At 27.7% G+C, this 21,556-nt stretch overlaps 2 protein-coding genes across 4 annotated transcripts in view; both read right to left on the bottom strand.

Annotated features, from left to right (window-relative positions):
* The window catches only part of LOC122505304 (tyrosine-protein phosphatase non-receptor type 9), a 514,941-nt gene that overhangs the window by 484,511 nt on the left and 8,874 nt on the right, over positions 1-21,556 (bottom strand). The window lies entirely within an intron of this gene.
* On the bottom strand, positions 13,547-18,537 carry LOC122505311. The gene is made up of 3 exons (XM_043616822.1): positions 18,505-18,537; positions 14,522-14,848; positions 13,547-13,750 (listed from the first exon to the last, which is right to left on the bottom strand). The coding sequence occupies exons 1-3, from the start codon at positions 18,520-18,522 to the stop codon at positions 13,547-13,549; spliced, it is 549 nt and encodes a 182-aa protein (XP_043472757.1). The 5' UTR covers positions 18,523-18,537.

Genomic DNA, 21,556 nt, shown 5'->3' with positions numbered 1-21,556 from the left:
TTATATTAAATTAATAAATTAAATTAATTTTAAATTAAAACGATACTAAATTAAAATACTATTTTAAATTTATAATTATGCAAATTACAAAACTTTTTAATTTCAAATATTGACTTTAATTTCAATAATTTCACATTAAAAATTTAAAAGAATTCACTTACTTAATAAGTAATTAATTATTATTATTTATCATTTTCAAAAATTGTAAAAAAATTACTGTAAAGAATTTCGATTTTTTAAATTTTAATTATATTTATTTAAAATTTGTTCACTGCAATAATGACTAAACTAAATAAATTTAATTTTAGGGTGGTCACAACTTTCAGCTTATCCCTGGCAAAATTCTTTTTACAGAAAAATATGAAAGTTTATGGAAAATGAGTAAAATTTATGAATTTTAATGATTTCTAAAAATTAGAATTATAACCCTTCCTGAAGTGAATCATTTTCTACAATCTTTAACTAAACTTCATCTCTAAATAAATTATTTTTTATATAATGTTCCGAAAGTTCTTCTAGAATTCAAATCTAAATACAAGAACTCAATTTTTTATGATAATTGGAACTGTCCATGTTTTTATATTAAATTATAAAGCTACAATATTTTCTAAAAATTGTAATAAAGAAATTCTTGGGTCAAAATTCGTGAAGTGGGCGACTAATTTTCAGTTGGTCAATATTTCAAACAGAAAAACATAAATTTCATGAAAAATATTGACCAACTGATAATTAGTTGCCCACTTCACGAATTTTGACCCAAGAATTTCCTTATTACAATTTTTTGAAAATATTGTAGCTTTATAATTTAATATAAAAACATGGACAGTTCCAATTATCATAAAAAATTGAGTTCTTGTATTTAGATTTGAATTCTAGAAGAACTTTCGGAACATTATATAAAAAATAATTTATTGAGAGATGAAGTTTCGTTAAAGATTGTAGAAAATGATTCACTTCAGGAAAGGTTATAATTCTAATTTTTAGAAATCATTAAAATTCATAAATTTTACTCATTTTCCATAAACTTTCATATTTTTCTGTAAAAAGAATTTTGCCAGGGATAAACTGAAACTTGTGACCACCCTAAAATTAAATTTATTTAGTTTAGTCATTATTGCAGTGAACAAATTTTAAATGAATATAATTAAAATTTAAAAAATCGAAATTCTTTACAGTAATTTTTTTACAATTTTTGAAAATGATAAATAATAATAATTAATTACTTATTAAGTAAGTGAATTCTTTTAAATTTTTAATGTGAAATTATTGAAATTAAAGTCAATATTTGAAATTAAAAAGTTTTGTAATTTGCATAATTATAAATTTAAAATAGTATTTTAATTTAGTATCGTTTTAATTTAAAATTAATTTAATTTATTAATTTAATATAATTAATTGTATAATAATTATTATTAGTTTTATATTAAAAATGAATTAATAATTAGATAAATAATTATTCAATTAAATTAAATTATTTATAGTTAATTAAATTATTTAAATTAATTTATGAAGTTTTAATTAACCAATAATATTTAGTAACAATTATTTAATTTAATTATTTATATTATTATTATTTAATTTTATTCTTCGTAAAAGATATAAATTTAAATAAATAAATTTTCAAACTTTTTTTTGAAAAAATTTCTACAGAAAAAAATGTGTATTTAAAAAAATGTAAAGATAATAAATTAATTATTTTCTAATTTTATTGATAGAAATGTTTTAAAATTAATTTATATTATGAAGTTTTAATTAACAAATCATATAATAAATATTAAGTAACTATATACAAAGTTATTCGTGTTACATTGAATGAAATCATTTTCAAATTTTCCCGCGCAATCTGCTTGGTATGCGCATCAAGCGTGGAAGATTTTTGTTTCCTGTATTCAGATAGTCGTTTAGGTTAGTGGTTAGGTTCTCGATTTCTGTTCTGCAAACTAGGGTTCAATTCCCACTTCCCCCAAATTTTATTTTAAAAAAACATTTGTTTCGCAATAAATTGTTGTTAGAAATCTAAACTTAATTCAGGTAGTAGTAAATTAAATAGATAAGAGCAAGTTGTAAAATAATTTTTTAAAATTATTTTTCCATTGAAATTAATAATGGTGTTTATTATTAATAATTAATTTTGTCAACAAAAAATAATTATAATAAATTCATAATTATTATTATTATTATTGTTATTGTATTAATAAGTAATAAATACATATTAATTTTCCAAGTGTACAATTTTATAATTATATAATAGCATATATTATATTCTTTAACTTAATCAATTACGTTTCCTGAAAACTTACATTTATATTTTTGGGGGAAAATTGCTTATCATTTTTTAGGGAACTTAGAAGAGCTAGTTTTATGGAAAGTTACACAGAAAACTTTCTTTAAACTTAAATTTCTATTTTTCACAAAAGTTACATTGCAATTTTTCAGCAAATTTATATCGATAATTTCCAGGAAGCTAACACCGTTAAGTTTAAACCGGAGGACATTTAAAAGTTCAGGGAACTTAGCAAGAACTTAACCGCGTTAAGTTCGGAACTTAACGCGGATAGTTTCCTGCTAAGTTCCTACAAAGTATTGTGCTATCTGGGAAATTATGAGGACAGAGGGAATTGTTCGTCAATTTTCTCCGTTTAGGTCAAAATCTTTTAAAATTGACCTACATTTTGAGAGCAGAGGGAATTGTTTGTCAATTTTTTACCTGTAGGTTAAAACTGCCCTTCAAATTGACATGAATATTAAGGACAGAGGGATAAGTTTGTCATTTTTTGACCTGCAGGTTGAATCTGCCTTTAAAATTGAACTAAATTTTTCGAGCAGAGGGAATTGTTTGTCAATTTTTGACCTGTAAATTAAAACTGCCCTTAAAATTGACCTACATTTTGAGGTCAGAGAGAATTGTTTGTGAATTTTTGACGTTTAGGTCAAAACTGCCCTTAAAATTGACCTACATTTTGAGGGCAGAGGGAATTGCTTGTCAATTTTTTACCTGTATGTTAAAACTGCCCTTCAAATTGACATAAATTTTGAGGGCAGAGCGATAAGTTTATCAATTTTTGACTTTTAAGTCAAAACTATCCTTAAAATTTACTTAAAGTTTGAGGGCATATGGTTAGTTTGTCAATTTTTTACCTGTAGGTTAAATCTGCCCTTAAAATTGACCTAAATTTTGAAGGCTGAGGGATTAGTTTGTCAATTTTTGACCTGTAGGTTAAAACTGCCCTTAAAATTGACCTGAATGTAGGTCAAATGTAACTTGCTTCTAACTATGGGCCTACCTTAACAGTGGGCCAACCTTGACTATGTTTCCTCTACTATAAGGGGCCCTATATAATGCAAGTCACAGAAAGTTCATTTGTCCTAAAAATAACAATAGAAATGAGAAAAATATTTGAAAATTTCATTTTTATTTTTAGGACAAATGAACTTTCTGTGACTTGCATTATAGGTTAAAAAGTAATTCGGATGTTTGAAAATTATGTCAAATGGAATTTCGGACAAATAAATTTTATGTTAAATGTTTATTCGAATAAATGAAAATTATGACAAATAAAATTTATATAAATTAAAATTTCTGAAATATGACATTTCGTAGATTTAAAGGTTATGTCTCATGAGAATTCGAGTAAATGCGTTTTATGTCACTTGATAATTCGATTAAAATTAATTAAAAATTATATTAAAAAACAATTCGACTATTTAAATAATAGGATAAAGAATAAATCGATAAATTAAAAATTATGTTGAATGAAATTTCGAAAACTGAAAATTATGCGAAATGATGTTTCAATGATAAGAATTTCGATGTTTTGAACATTAGGAAGTTGAAATTTGAGGAATAATCATGCGCCCCGAAATAACTTGTTTCTTAAACCTCGCTTAACTACAGTGGTGTTTACATTTACCCCGAATTTTAGGAAAATTTCAAAATCTCGGGGTAAATGTAAACAGTCAGTTTTAGGCGATTCAGGTGCATCAATATTTTTTGTACCTCATCAAATTTTTTTAGGGAAGTAAAGTAACAAGTTCATGCAAAAGAAATCCGTCCGTTTTACCTTTTAACAAAAAAAAAAATGTTTTTTGTGAAAAATAGATATTACGTTTACATTTACCCCAAATGACCCTATTTTCAACAATTTTGAATTTTTTTTTTAAATTTGGGGGAAAGAAGTCTCTTATATTTTGCTTATTTCTGCAAAGAGAAAAATTATTTTTCTTATTTTAACAAGTTTAAAGTCATGTAAAGCTCTACTTGATTAATGAAGACTAGATTATTGTTCATATGATTGTTAATGACAATGGTAATTATAAAATTCAAAATAATTTTTTATTAAAATCAACATAGATTACTTAAATAAACATAAATTTGTCTGTAAAAAAAATTTTTCTATAAAAAAGAACCAAAGTTATCTATTATGAATTATTATTTGTCTGCTGGTCATACTAGATTAATTTAAATTGATTTCAATCATCTGCAATGAAAAAATAAAAAAATTAACATGATTTTTTCGGAAAATATTGTAAATTGCTAATTTTGAGTACCAAAAAAATAAATAAAAAATTTAAAATATAAAAATTGGTTAAGAGGGATCTCTTAGAAATTTTATCCCTATTAATTTAAGACCAAGCCTATCAAAATCCGATAAAATTTGTAGGTTCCAGACAATTTTGAACAGTAAATTGTAAAAAATGGCATTGTGCGCGGGGTGAGTTTAACGTCATGTAAAGCTCTACACAGCTGCAGTTTTTAATTACATAATAACTTTTTTCTAATTGAGGCTCATTTTTTTCGAAACTCGGAGACATTTAAGGAATAGAATACAATTTTAATTTTTTTGTTAGGACGTGAAGAACAGATTTGTTTATTAACATTTTATAAACAAATTATATATTAAATTATAAAAAATAAAAAAATTTACAAAAACAAAAATATATTCAAATAGTCCAATTCAAGACAAAAAAACCCATATTTTAATTTTAAAATCCGTCAACTGGAACTCAAGAAAAAAATTTGTTAATTTAGCAGTACTAAAAAATTCAATTGTTAATAACTTTTACAAAAAAAATTTATTTGGCTTAATATTTTCAGGGATTCTTCTTAACCATATTAAGAATAAAAACAATATTTTGGTTCAAAAAGAAATCTTTTTAGTTTTAGGTGATCCGTTTGAGAATTTCTGACCCTTACATGAGATCGCTTAGTTTTAAAGTAGTTGTAATAAAATCAAAATCACATTTCTATTTAACGAGCTTTGATTAACAATATATTAAATGTTTTTATATTAGCTTAACTAATTGTTCAAGCTCCAAATCAATTTCATTTGAACATTTGCGGGCATTTTCTAGAATTAAAGCTTTCTTTTCTTTTAGATCTTTGGCGGCTATTTTCATAATTTGCTTACTTAATTCTTTTCCATTTCTCGTTCTGTATTTTTCTTTTTTTGGTTTTCTAAATACTTAGAATAAGCATTTCGACCTGCATAAATAAGTGATTTACTTATGTCTATCTAGTTGATTCCACCATGAAAATTTACAGCATCGTACACTACTCTGTGAGCAACTAATGTGTCACAGTGCTCTTGAAACAAAAGCAGGGTTTTTGAAAATGGATAGAAGATTTTCCAACGTAGAGTTTTCTTACACGACCTCTAGTTTCCGAATTTTCGAGCCCCGAAATCGTCAGGGGTGTAGCAAAAAAAAATTTCGGGGGGGGGGGGGTTATGGAATTTTATAAGAAGTGTACTCAGAACAAAATTAGAAAGTTAGGTTTTAACATATACAGTACCGTCCGAAATTGTCAGTCCACCCATTTTTAAAGGAATGAAAAAAAATTTTTAACATAAAATTCATGAAAACTAAAATTTTTTTAGTTTATATTTTGAAAGAAGATAAAATTTTGAAAAGAATAAGACCTTACAGAAGTCATTTGGCCAACATTTGTAGAAGATATTCTTAAAAATCGTCATTTTCAATGTTTTACAAAAATTTGAATAACTTCTAAAATAATGAACGCTTTTTAACCACTTCACTGGCAGGGCGTTCCAAATGGCGTTCCACGCGCCGAGGCCCAGACTGGCAAAAACACCGAAATGGCGTTCCTAATAAAACTTTATTTTTAAAGAGTGTACACTACTTTTTACTACTACAAAGCAATATTTCTATAGTTTAGACATCAGGGAACAAGATTATCACAATGAAAATGTCAGTTTTTGAGATTTTCAATGTTTCTTCGAACGTTGAAATAGTCGATTTTTAACACTTTTTAACAAATGGCGTTCCACTTTTGTTATTATTAATAATTATTATATTTTATTTATTAATTATTTATATTTATTTTTTACTTATAACATTATTATATTATAATGTTTTGTATGTAAATATATTTTTTAAATAAAAAATATGAGTTTTACTGCGTAAAAATTGAAAAAAAGTGGAACGCCATTTGGTGAAAAGTGTTAAAAATCCACTATTTCAACGTTTGAAAAAACATTTAAAATCCCAAAAACTGAAATTTTCATTGTGATAATCTTGTAACCTGATGTCTAAACTATAGAAATATTGCTTTGTATAAGTTAAAAGTAGTGTACACTCTTTAAAAATAAAGTTTTATTAGGAACGCCATTTCGGTATTTTTGCCAGTCTGGGCCTCGGCGCGCGGAACGCCATTTGGAACGCTCCGCCAGTGAAGTGGTTAATAATCTTAGGCTTATTTTTAAGGTCATTTTCTACGGAATAAGAATTACTTATAGGCATTAACCTGTAATTTTTTACTTGGAATAAGCATGACGTCAAAGTTGGACAAAAAAATTCAAAAAATTTGAAATAATATTATTAAAAGAAAAATAATTTTTGAAATTCAAACATATTTTTTTATTAAATTTTCTTGAAAAATCTACATCATATCATGTTTTATTATATATATGTTCTAGAATAGTTTTTAGTACAAAAAATTTATTTCAAATTTTTCCAATTTTTTTGTCCAACTTTGACGTCATGCTTATTCCAAATAAAAAATTACAGGTTAATGCCTATAAGTAATTCTTATTCCGTAGAAAATAACCTTTAAAATAAGTCTAAGATTATTAAAAATCGTTTATTATTTTAGAAGTTATTTAAATTTTTGTAAAACATTGAAAATGACGATTTTGAAGAATATCTTCTACAAATTTTGGCCAAATGACTTCTGTGAGGTCTTATTCTTTGCAAAATTTTATCGTTTTTCAAAGTAAAAACCAAAAAAAATTTGAGTTTTTATAAATTTTATGTTAAAAATTTTTTTTTATTCCTTTAAAAATGAGTGGACTGACAATTTTGGCCGGTACTGTATGTTTTTCCAAAATTTCGGGGGGGGGGGGGTTAAACCTCCCAACCCCCCCTGGATACGCCCCTGGAAATCGTACCTGATCCTATTTTAAAAATACATTTAAATGGGGCAAATTTTCTCAAGCGTACTAATGTCAAAATTAAAAGTTGCTGGATCGGACTAATATTTTCACAGTGTTTAGTACTATGAATAAGTACTTCAACCACCAAGTATTATGAAATTTAATAAAAAATTGAAGAGGGGGGGAGGGTGTTGAATATTTTAGGTAAGTATGAATAGTGAATTTTCTAAAAGAAATTGTACCTTTTTATATAATAGAGTAAAAAACAATTTGAGCTATATGGTTTCGGTGTTTTTTCCTGCTCTTTCAAGAAAGAAATGATTCCTTTTTTACTTTAACAATTTAGAGCAATTCCATGGTGAAGTGATCGACGAATTTTTACATTGTTAGCAATTTTCTTGAAAATTTTTTTCCTTGTAGCTATAATGATAAAATATGATAAAGTGAAGACGATTTTAAAAATTTCGAAAAAATTTTGAAAATATTCAAATTTGAAAATTTATGTACTAATTTTTTAAAATTAAGATAACTCCGGTTGTTTTCAATATTTTTTCAAAATTTTTTTTTCAATTTCTCAGTATAACTAGTATTTTTTAGATAAATTTTTTAGAAAAAAAAATTTTTATAAATTATTAGAGAATTTTCAAAAAAAAAAATTTTTTAAATTTTTTAAAAAACACCCCCCCCCTCCGATTTTTTTTATAGTGATAGCCAAAAGTAATAAGAAAATTTTCGTAAAAGTTTTATAATGGGATCGTGATAACTTTTTGAACCTTTTTGAAAAATCAAAAGTTTGGAAAAATAAAATTTGTTCCGAATTGTGCTCGTGAGCACAATAATACAGTCTCAAAACAATGTTTCAAAAAGTTAAAGAATTATTTGAGAATAATCATAGAGGAATTGGGGAATTGTAGGTCACCTCCATTATTTAACAATTTTTAAAAATTTTTGATCATCCAATTTTTTTATTTTTTTTTGATCGTCAAAAGTAAATTTTTCATTAGCATTTGATGACTTTACAGTATTTTACAATTACCTATAAGTCATAAACAACAACCAACTGAAAATTGCAATAAAATATTTATTTTGGGCGTTCAAGTTTTTACAAGAATTTTGAAGAATTGCCTAGTTAAAAAAATTTTAATATATTGTTTCTTTTTTTTTTACTTCGACTCCAAAAAAAATTTGCATGAAATTTAAATAAATAATAAAAAGCTTTTTGTAAAATGAAGCATTCGGGGAATTGTGGGACACTATTTTTTTAGAAGTATGCAGGTACATAATATTAAAATCACATATAGCTAAAATAGTAATTTAATTGAAACAATTCTATTCATTGCCATGTATGAGATAGAGCTGTTGTAAAACTGTTGTAAAATTGTTTTTTAGACTTTTTTATTGTGCTCGCCGAGCACAATTCAGCAAAAAATTTTATTTTTTCAAAATTTTGATTTTTGAAAAATATTCAAAAAATTTTAGACTCAAAAAATATGATTTTCTTGAATAATTATTAACTTTTTCAAAAACTGTTAATACTTTTTTTATTGTGCTCGCTGAGAACAATTCAGCACAAATTTTATTTTTTCAAAATTTTGATTTTTGAAAAATGTCCAAAAAATTATTGAAGTATAATAAGAAATTTTTTTTTAATTTTTAAAAAGTATTTTAATTTTTTCCTAGCACAATATTCGTTATCGTTTTCTAAGTGTTTTCGTGTAATTTTCGTTTTTTAGTTTTATCCAAATTTTGTTGAGAAAAAATCAAATGGCGTTGCCAACTTCTTGGACATACGTACGTGAGCGCGTCAGTCTCAACGGGGCGCCATAGACTTTTTCGTTGATTTCTCGAAAAGTTATCGCGATCCCATTATAAAACTTTTACGAAAATTTTCTTATTACTTTTAGCTATCACTATAAAAGAAATAAAAAAAATCGGAGGGGGGGGGTGTTTTTCAAAAAAATAAAAAAAAAAATTTTTTGAAAAATTTTGAATAATTTAAAAAAATTTTTTTTTTCTAAAAAATTTATCTAAAAAGTACTAGTTATACTGAGAAATTAAAAAAAAAGAAATTTTGAAAAAATATTGAAAACAACCGGAGTTATCTTAATTTTAAAAAATTAGTAGGGGAGGATGGGGCAAGGATAGTTAGGTAAGACCTTTTCGGATCTAGCGGCCAAATTTGATTATGTATCTGCAAATGAAAAGTATTTTTGGAAAGCCTGGTTATTTGGCTATAATTTTGCTGTACCCAGTAAAAAAAAACTAATTCAAATGAATTGAAACGAATTAACATTTTTGGTAGGCTCCAATTCGTATTTGTCACAAAGCGGGATTCACTCAAGCTCTTTGTATATTCAATTGAATTTAATTCAATATGTACCAATTTGTCCAAACGAATTCGCATTCGAAAGAAATGGCCAAGGAATGCATTGAATTCGTGCTAACGAATTGAAAAAAATTAAAGGCTCAAAACTTGTCCAGTGAATTGGTACGGATAGAAGGTTCGGAAGTTCAATACAGTTTCACGAATTCAGGAAAATTGCATCATGGCTCCAATTCGTATTTGTCACAAAGCGGGATTCACGAAAGCTCTTTGTGAATTCTTTTTAATTCATTTCAATTAGTTTTCGTTTACTGGGTACATTATTTTACTGTAGACTCAAATCCCTACGAGATATGAATGAAAAAGTAAACAAAAATTTTTAACTATCCTTGCCCCAGTACCGGGGCAAGGATAGTTAAAAGAATTCGAATGCCAAAAATGTTATAGAAAATCAGTAAATTTTTGTTTTTTTTTATTTTACTGGTTTTAGACTATTCAATATTGATATCCCAAGTATTAAAAATATGTATGGAACATTTTCTGAATTGCAATTATTATATTAAAATTCATCTGAACTAGAATCAGAAGTTTAAACAATTTTTTTCAGACGACCACCAATTTCTTGGTCATAAGCTTCGTTTTCCGTATATAATTACGCACCATTATGTATATCAATCTAAAAAGAACAATTAAACACTTTTTTAAAATTTTCAATGGTATTAACACGCTTTTACCGTGCCGTATTATCTCTAACTATCCTTGCCCCATGAGTCCATATTTCAGTTTTTTCTAAATTTTAAGGAACGACGTGAATTAATTTGAAAATAAGTACGATATTCGTGTTCAGCAGGAAATTCCACTCCGAAAAACATTTTACGTAAAAAATATTCTGAAATTCTAATGTAGAAAACAATATGATAAACATTACGTTGACATTTTAGCAAAACAGACTTTTTTCAAAAATAATCTCCCAACTTCGCAAATGGCGACAGATTGACTTGCAATTTTTACAATCATCTTTTGGTGTTAAAACGCGAATATACTATGAATTACGCGATTTTTGAGCAAGCCGTCTAAGCATAACAGCAACTAACTATCCTTGCCCCTTAACTATCCTTGCCCCATCCTCCCCTACATAAATTTTCAAATTTGAATATTTTCAAAATTTTTTCGAAATTTTTAAAATCGTCTTCACTTTATCATATCTTATCATTATAGCTACAAGGAAAAAATTTTTTAAGAAAATTGCTAACAATATCCAAAAATCGTCGATCACTTCACATGGAATTGCTCTTTATTATTATTTTAATATTATTTATCATTATTAAGTCATTTTGCAATTATTATTACATGAAAAATGTAAAAGTTGAATAAAAAATTGTTCTTTAAAAAATATCAAAAAAATTAAGCCTGATAGTTAGCTATTCAGCGCAACATACGCATACGCATAAAGATGTTGAATATTTTATTTAAACTATCAACCGTTGCGAATTACTGGAATATAATTTTTTTACGTAGAATTGTATAAATATTTATTTTAAAAAAGTAACTCTTTATTTTGTCAATGATATTTATTTCTTAATTAATTTTTTATAAATATTTATTTATAAAACGTCAAATTTTCTAAAATACTTAACATACGGCTCGTCGGATGCGGATTTTGTAATTCTTTACAGTAGAAAATTCAGAAGTGCGTTAATTTTATTTTGTTGTAAAATATTTCAATGTTAATAATTTTGATAAATTAATTTATTAATAATTCAAAAACAAATAAACGTCATTTTTCCTATTCATACTTACCCAAAATCTTCAACACCCTACCTCCTCTTCAATTTTGTATAAAAAAATCATAATACTTGGTGGTTAAAGTACTCATTCATAGCACTAAATACTGTGAAAATATTAGTCCGATCCCGGAACTTTAAATTTTGACATTGGTACGCTTGAGAAAATTTGCCTTATTTACATGTATTTTTAAAATAAGATCAGGTACGATTTCGGGGCTTGAAAATTCAGAAACTACACGGAGAGAAAAAAAAGAGAGCCGTTTGATTTGGCAAGAGAGCGCTGTTTTCCCTTTATAAAGCACAGCAGTAGCGCCGCAAACGTCGAACGGTTATACTTTTTGAGGAATATCGGTTATCTTCTCCACACAAATAGAGCCGCTTACTTTCCAAAAAGTGTACCCGCTTTCAGGTAGAGCCGTTTACTTTTTTTTCTCTCCATGTAAAGGTCATGTGGGAAAACTCTACGTTGGAAAATCTACCATCCATTTTCAAAAACCCTGATTTTGTTTCAAGAGCACTGTGGTGTCCTGTGCCATATTTTCGAATATACATTCTTTATTAATTGAGAAACCACGCTCGACATTAGCATTGCCATGATACAAGATTAGTATCGTTTGGATGACAATTTTAAGTTCATTACAGTCTTCATCAAAATTTCTAATTTAATATTATAATTGAATTTATCACTTGGTGAAATTATATTAATATATATAAGAAGTTATCAATCCTCCAAGTCAATATTGATTGACTTGGAGGATTGATAACTTCTTATATATATTAATAAATTTTCTAATCTGTTGAATCCAAAAATGATCAACGCGCTCTTGACTCCTTCGAAATTTCTTGGAAGATTCAACTACTGCTGATGATGAGCAAAGTTTTGTATACTGTCGAAGCGCTTTTTCCGAGCATATACAATCAATCCAATTGTTATATCATTTAAAATTTGTAGTAATCTGCGAAATCTTTTTCTTTCCACCTTGCTAATGGGAATTTCAGGACTTAAAGAGCTAGTTGCTTCCGTTAATTTGTATTTTAATGGGGACCGCTCCATTAATTTAGTTACAAATTTTTGTAAACATTTTTTACAATCACGGCGGAAGGTAACAATATCTAATTGAGACATATTTTTACATTTTTTAAATTCCTTAGTTACTTCAAAACCAATTTCAATATCACTAAATTTAAGAAGATTCTCTTCATTTATAAAATCAACATCTGGATTAACGCATGGTTTTACAAAACGTTCCAGAATTGATCGAAGCGACGCATTTAGAGCAGAATACAGGAAAGGTATTAAGGGCCAATCAGATTAAAATTTGCGCAAAAATGGCTCTACATCAAATGCCAATGTCTTAAAAAACGCCAACTTTGGACCAAGCAGAGGATCTTGTACGAATTCTTTAACTAATTTATAACTAGCAGACGTTGGTTTTGTTTTATATTCTTCTGCTTTTTTCACAAATTTTCGAAAAAAAGGAATCATTTCTAAAGCCCTTTCGGCAACATCAGCGTTTTCTAACCAGCGGGTTGAACCAAACTTTGAAGGAAATAGATCCGAATCTGTATATTCAACGTATAAAGCACATCGCGAAGGGATATCTTTAAATAAATTATAGAGGTTTCGTAAAAAGGAAACAATATTCCAATCAGTATCTTTTATCTCGTTTTTAAAACTATTGCAACACACATGAAGACCACAGCTCCCTATATCAAGTAACGTTGTCGAGTTTTCTGGTGTTTTGAGACACGTCTTGAGGTCTTTTAAATATTTTATATTGACGTTAGGTCCGTCCATTGAAACTTGAATCATTTTTTCAATAGAAACAATGTCAAAAGAGCTTTAAAAAGCTTCCAAAAAATCAACAGCTCTACTTCTGCCAAGGAATGCAGAAGTATAATATCTCGTACATACATCATTTTTCACTGGATCCCAAAATCTTAAGTTGATGTCCATTTGTTGTTTTTTGCATACTTTGTTTAACGCTTCATCAAAGTCTGCGACGAATCGGGAACATTGACTCACAATAGAGATAAGATCTTGATTAAAATAGGGTGCCAATCCATACTGTACAGTATAGAAACATTTTTTTCAGAATGGATACATCGTTGCCTATAGATCTGAAGGATTTGTGCTCTACTACGCACTGTAGACACCATAGTATTTCTGATCTTGTTACATTATCTTGAACAAGGTACATGTTCACTCCCCGAGATTTTGGCTGTTCGTTTTTCGAAGTCAATAAGTCCTAAAAAATTACAAAATAAATTTAGAATGATATAATTTTGGTGTTTATAATTATTGTAACTTTAAAAGAAATAAAAATTACAAAACAAATTTTTGCCAAATTTAATAAAAATTCGATAATTTGAAACTATTTACTAAACTCGTCTTAAGAGAAGAAACAGAATGATCCGGAATTGCTTTATCTGAGATGTTCCACAGTGCATTCTGCTTTATTAGAATTTTATCAGATTTTACTGGTTGAGAATTATTCTGTAAATTAAATTATAAAAATAAATTTTTAAATTAATAGTTTTAAAGGCTAGCTTAGATTAATTAATATTTATACACTACTGTCCACGAGTATCAGGACACGGAGAGAAATTTCTGCTAATATTTTCTCTCCGTGGACGATTACACGCGACTGTATATAAAAACACGCCATCACTTTTCAATCATGTCTCGTAAATAAAAGGAGATACAAAAAAATCTTAAATACTTAAATTTTTCACTCTACAACTCAAGAAATAGTTAACGAAATGACTTCAAAGACAGCTTATTTTACGCAAAATTTAATCAGCTTTCTAACCGTATTTAAGTTTTTTTTTGTACCTCCTCTTATTTCCGAGATATGATTGAAAAAGTTAAGGCATGTTTTTCCACAGAGTCGCTTGTAATCGTCCTGATACTCGTGGACGGTAGTGTAAATATCTAATAGGTAATAATTTAATAAATAAATTAAGTAATAATTAATAAATTACTAATATCTAAAATTAGATTAATATTTGATTCTAACGATTTTTGCAGTTGACTCTAGAACAATTGATTCAGAGTGTAATGTAGATTCCTTGGAGAGTAATGAAGAAGCATCTACTATTTTAGCTTGAGCAGCTATTAAAGCCATGCGTTTTTGACTTTTTACGTGGCTAGTTAAGTCTTGAACACCCATGCTCGAAATGTTTATTTCTTTCATGCATAAGGTACATTTTGCTTTATTAGCATTATTTGCAACTCTTTGCACCCAGCCTTTGAGTTGTGGTTTAGCTAACCAAGCATCTTGGAATGTGCTTTGGGATGGAATCCGACTTCGTTTCATTTTCGAGAGTTCATCAAATTGACATACCTATATATAAGAAATAAAATTAATAGCTATTTCAATAACACTATTAGTAAACAAACAAATATAAGGTCATGTTTTTCAGTTGCTACGTGTATAATACTGAAGTATATGAGGCACGAGACCATAGAATAACATCCTCTTAAATAAATTAGTATCTATAAATTAGGTTTTTATTTTTAAATCAAGGTTAAAACTTTTAATTTTTGTTTTAGAAACTATGTAAAAACCAAACATTATTTTTCAATCTTTATGAAATTTTTCCGTTTTCATAACATTAGACTTTTTTACAATAAATAATATAGAAATAATTTCTCTAAAAAAAAGTAAAGTGAAATTTAACACACACAATCGAACCTTGATAAGTGAGAACTGGATAACTGAGAAACCTCTATAAGTGAGAATAATTTTCTGGTCCCTTCATTTTTACATGTAAAATCCTGTATAAGTGAGAATCATTTTTCTCGATTAGACCTCTATAAGTGAGAGAAGCGTTTCTCGAATCTCTATAGCTGAGAATGATTTTCTTAATGAGACCTATATATAAGTGAGAAAAGCGCCTCTCAGACCTCTATAAGTGAGAATCTTTTCTATGTTATACTTTTCTAAATATGAATAGAAATTTGTAAGCAGTGATTAAAATTTGAATAGACATGTTAGAACAAATGGCTTTTTTCGACGAATATTGATAAATCAGCATTTGAAAAAATTTACGAGCTTGAAAATGACAAATATCAAATTTCTGATGACGTAAAAGTGAAATTTTAATTAACAAAACCTTTATAAATCTCTATTAGTAAAAAAGCAGCACTTGTCAGTCAGAACCTCTGATAGTGAGAAACCTCTATAAGTGAGAAAAATTTCTTGGTCCCTTAGATTCTCACTTATCAAGGTTCGACTGTATTTTTAAATAAGCTACGCAGGTTTTTAAACATGTTACTACGAAAAAATAATATTTTCATTGAAATATTCATTGATAATTTTTAGGTTATAAAAAATAAAAGTAAATTTTGCTAAGAATTTTATCTAAAAAATGAGGAGTATATTCGAGACAGTCAAAACCTTCAGTATAATTCATGTAAGAAAATTATATGTGTACGTCCACATGAAAAGGGCCCATTTTGTCGGTTCTAGTTTTCGAGATAATCGCAATTTAGTAATTTTGGAGCAAAACCTTAATTTTTTTTTTATTTTTTATTATCAATGTACATGTTTTGACAAGTTGAATCATGCGGTTTTCATTAATTTATCGATAATTTAACTGTTTGATTTCATTGGTTTGATTTTCATTGGTTTTCTTTAGAAAAAAGAAAAGGGCCCATTTTGTCGATCATTTGCAAAAGTAATCAGTATTTTAAAAATTGAGGTATGGGAAAATTTAAAACCTCTTGATTTTTCATCTTTAAGGTGCCCTGGACTATAAGGAATTCTTATCTGAATAACTTACCAGAAAAACCAGAGATATTGATGTTAGAGTCTTTGTTTTTGTAGTCGTAGAAGTGAAAATTTAGATATTTCGTGAAATTTTTCGTAATAGAGACTGTTAAAAAATTTTATATAAGTTTAATTTCTATTCTTTTTCTTTAAATTCAGGGTGTCTAGCGAATTATGATTTTCAAATTCCCGGCAAAATCCCGGTTTTCCCGGACCTAAAACTAAATTATTCCCGGATTTATTTTTAAGACATTAATGACTATACAATTAAAATTTCATAATTTTTTAAATACAGTGGAAACTGAATTATACGAACTAATTCAGGCAGGATCTGGTTCAGATAATCAAAAGTTCAAATAATAGAAATTGCAATTATTTTTTTTATATTTGTGGATAAATGATTATTTTTGAATTATTTTGCAATACCCAATGGCATTTATGTCTTCTTTTAGATATTTACATTAAAAGTCACTGAGGTTCAACTGCAATAAGTTAAAAATATTAGGATTTATAATTAAACTTTTAATTGAAGTCTTTAAAATGTTAAAAATGTATGCAACAATTATATAAATAATAATAATATACGGTCAATTCTACGTCACAAGTATATTTTATTTATAGTATATGGAGTGTATAACTCCTTTTTCATTTTAAGCCAAGTATAATAAAGTAAAGAAAAGTAAAGATTTCCTTCTTCTTCTTCTTCTTCTTTACTTTATATTTTATTTATTCCTTTTAGAAAAAAGGTATACGTATCCTTTATTTTTCTATTCTATAGGGGGACCAAAATATTTTTTGCAAACTATCCTTATTATTTGTAAGTATGTATTAGATACTCTCTAAATCTGAATATGTGAAAATTCACATATTTGTACGTTATAAGTCGTCTTCTCGATCAATAAGTGCATATACACTTATAATAAGTGAAATTTCACTCAGAATAAGTGAAAAATTCACTTATTTATAAGTGTATATGCACTTATTGATCGAGAGGACGACTTATAACGTACAATAAGTGAAATTTCACATATTCAGATTTAGAGAGTAAGTTTTCTAAATTCAATAGTTTTAGAGTTATAGATTTTAGAGTCTATTTTTAAAAATCCAAAAATTTGGTTACCTATAAAAAATGAAAAAATATATTTACAATAATATATTTTCATCCTAATTGAAAATGTGGACTGAAATTTAACGTGAAATTTCCTATATACTTATAATATATCTTTTTTTCATTTTTGAAAAATATAAGACTGAAGGTAGTTCTCTGGCTTCTACTCTTGTAAAAATTTATTTTCTTCAAATTTTGAGGAAATGTTTCTTTTGGTGCCCTTTAAATGTGGTAAAAATTTCAAAACCCTTTGCGATGCTAAATTTTGACTTATTCAAGTTCAAACTTTCACTTTTCCATGCGTTTATGTTAAAAATAAAAAATGTCAACCACAATATCTCGTTTTTTGACATGGCAAAAGGTTTTGAAGTTTCTATCACATTTAAAAGGCATCCGAAGAAATATTTCCTCAAAATTTGAAGAAAATCTATCGAAAATCAATTTTTAAAAGAGTAGCAGCCGGAGAACTACCTTAAATTGAAATTTTTTTTATAGATTTTAATGAATTAGAGAAAATTTCCAAAAATTCCCGGATATTTTTTTCAATTCCCGGCAATTTCCCGGGTTTTTCCCGGTCGAACTAAATTCCCGGCAAATTCCCGGTTTTCCCGTTTTTCCCGGACGCTAGACACCCTGATTTAAATGACCGCAATAAATTTATACCCAATCGTTAACCTTGTAAAAAATGGTTTATAATTAAAAAAACCTCCTTTTTAGAAAAGGGCCCATTTTATTGAATTTTCGTATTTTTCAAAATGGAGGAGGGGGGTTGGTTTTAAAAATTTAAAACCTATTGATTTTTCATCTTTAAGGTGCTCTGGACTGGAAACAATTCTTATCTAAATAACTTCCCAGAAGAACCAGAGATATCACCATCAATTGGTATCACAATCTTTAATTTCGTTTTACTCGAAATGAGGTTTTGGCATTCTAAACTTTGAAATTCTGTAACTCATCGAATTTTTCACCAAAAAAGTTCTATGATCACTTAAAATTTTCCAAATTTTGCAAGGAATTCGCCCATGTAGATAAGTCCAATAGTGCCAATAGCCCTTTTCATGTGGACGTCCACATATGAACACTATTAATTGAAAAATGTATTAGAAATTAAATAACTTACCACAATTGTATTTTTCATGCCGCAACAAATTTCAACACAATTTTCAATTTTGGTTAAAGATTACTTTACTGAAATATTTTAAGGTTAAAACGCATGAATCGGTAAGACATCGTAAAAGAGTTTTACAAATTTTGATTGGCTTTTCCACAGAGAATTTCAAATCTTCATAATTTTCAGAAATTTTCTATTATTATAATCAATCAAAAGTGAAGACCCTGCAGTATAGGAGATAGTCTCAAACTTTATATAACCGCGCGAATTTTAAAATTAACACATTATATTCGACAATAATCATTAGCAACTAGCTTTTGAAATAAAAAAAAATTTAATAGAAACTGTTCTGAAGTACTTTCAGAAAGTAAAGTTACCATACATATGCATAATTAAATTTGCTGTCTTCATTTACTAAACTTTTTCATTATATTACTATTTGTATTAGTAATAATGTTTTTATGATTACTAAATTTCAAAAATTTATTGGGTCAATATGAAGACAAACTACATTAATTAATTTCATATTATTTATCAATTGAAGGGCTGGCTGCAATAAGGGGACGAACGCGAGACTTGGAAGGGATACTACCAGTCAGGTAGCAGTGACAAGCCTTGAGCCGCTCACTGCTACCTGACTGGTACTAGGTAATGTCACATTGAGTGGACCACTGTTTATAACCATGAGTGGACTGCCTGTTTTTTATATTTTTAATGTCAGTTTACAATTTTTATGGAAATAAATTGACAATAAAATGGTTTGAAACTATGTTTTATGTTCTTTATTAATTTTTTGTGATTTTGATGTGATATGTGCCAAAATTATTAAAAATGGTTTCACTTGTAAACATTGCGACGCAATCATGGTCATAAATTTGGTTTTAATATATCAGAAATATTAAATACATTAAAGAATTTAGAATAACTTTTACAATTTTTAGGAGTGGTCCACTCAAGGTTACACTTTTTTCATTCCTAAAAAATTAGCAATTTTTTTAAAGTCAATTGTTTTTTCCAAATAAAAAAAAATCAAAGATATTATGGTATAAACACTTATCTAGGGATCTTAACTAAAGCTTGGAATAGAAACCTCCGATTAATTTGCTTTCATAAAGAATTTTTTAGAAAAAAAGCTTAGGCGGTCCACTCAAGGTGACATTACCCTATCCCTTTCAACCACGCGTTCGTGGCTATAAGGATAAGATATGATAAAGTGAAGACGATTTTGAAAATTTCGAAAAAATTTTGAAAATATTCAAATTTGAAAATTTATGTACTAATTTTTTAAAATTAAACTGTAAAAACAAAGTCTTCCTTTAAGCCCGAAATTTGTCTTTTTTCAAGGTGTCAACGGAAGTAGACCATGTTGGCTGAATGTCAGTAATGATTAGAAGTTTAAAAAGAATACTCCCCAATTGATACAAGTTAGGTGTTAAATGAACTGAAATTCAACTGTAAGCTAGTAAGAAGGCTAAAATTTAGCCAAACCATCTAGCTAAATTTCAGCCTTCTTACAAGCTTACAGTTGAATTTCAGTTTATTTAACACCTTACTTCCCACATAGCACAATAATTTTCTGCAAATTTGCGGCAAGTTTTCAAAGCCAAATTTGAAAACTTGACTGGCAAATTTGCAGCAAACTTGCGGTAAATACCAAAATGTCCGTTTGGTGGCAAGTTTGCAGAGCAAATTTGCAGAAAACTTGCGTGGCAAACTTGCAGATAATTTTGTAGTAAACTTGAGGAAAATTTGCAGCAAACTTTCAAAAAACCTAAAAATTTCAAAAAAAATCTTTTTGTAGTCAAAATGTAAGTATTTTGATAAACGTTGCCTTCCCTAATAGGGAAGGTGACATAAATGTAGTGCGCAGCTCTAGATGTCATAGAAAACTACTGCGCATGCATTTAACATTTACTTTGCCATGCAAATTTTCTGCAAATTTGCTCTGCAAACTTGCCACCAAACGGACATTTTGGTATTTACCGCAAGTTTGCTGCAAATTTGCCAGGCAAGTTTTCGAATTTGGCTTTGAAAACTTGCCGCAAATTTGCAGAAAATGATTTTGCTATGTGGGTTGTATCAATTGGGGAGTCTTCCGTTTACACCTTGAAAAAAGACAAATTTCGAGCTTAAAGGCGGTGTGAAAGTCGATGTGATTTTTCCATTGAAGCTCAATGCAAAAATCCAATCGACTTTGACACCGCCTTAAAGAAAGACTTTGTTTTTACAGTGTATGTTCATATTCTTGAATTTTATTAAAATAAACATATGTCACATTTAATTTCTTATAACAAACAACAATTATTAAAAATAATAAATAATGGAAATTTAATAAATAAATAGTGGAAATTTCTTTATTTAATAAATAGTGGAAATTTCTCTCTTTAAGATAAAGAATTAAATGCTAATGCACATATATATTAGGTGAAATTAAAATTATAAAATGTTTATAAATTTGTTTATAATCGAATTAAAATATTAACATAAGGGAAGTGTTCCGGTTGTGGGCACCCTTTTGTTTTTGCCTCATAACATTTGTCCATGTGCACATTATACAAATGTACATATGTGTACGAATTTAAAGCTAGAGGTCTAAGGTGACTGTCAGTAAAGGAATTAAATTGATTCCTTTAAATAAAAAAGTTTTATTAGAAATTTAGTGAAATGGAAATTTTTTGACAAAAAATTTTTTGTACCCGGTTGTGGGCACCCTTGAAAAATCCGCTAAAAATGAAAAAATATTAAAGGAAACCAAAACAAATAAAGAAGAAATGAAAGTTTCTTTATTTTAAGAGACTTTGCCGGGATAAAGAACAAAAATGATGACACGTTTTCACACTATGCTCATCGCTAACAAAAGCATAATGCTTGCATGTGAAGTAGCTAGTACACAAACCATAACGCACTTCTAATGCACTGAACGACTATATTCATCGCATTTAATGGAGTTTGTGGCTGTCACTTTCCTTGGCAGAAAGTTTAGATAGATGAGACAGTAGTCCACATCATTGTCAGATGGTAGAGCCTCCTTAACATAAAGGTGCCCACAATCAGGAATGAC

This window comes from Leptopilina heterotoma, unplaced genomic scaffold, assembly GCF_015476425.1.
Source record: "Leptopilina heterotoma isolate Lh14 unplaced genomic scaffold, ASM1547642v1 Lhet_352, whole genome shotgun sequence".
Lineage (NCBI taxonomy): Eukaryota > Metazoa > Arthropoda > Insecta > Hymenoptera > Figitidae > Leptopilina > Leptopilina heterotoma.
This window is presented reverse-complemented; position numbering and strand designations above follow the sequence as displayed.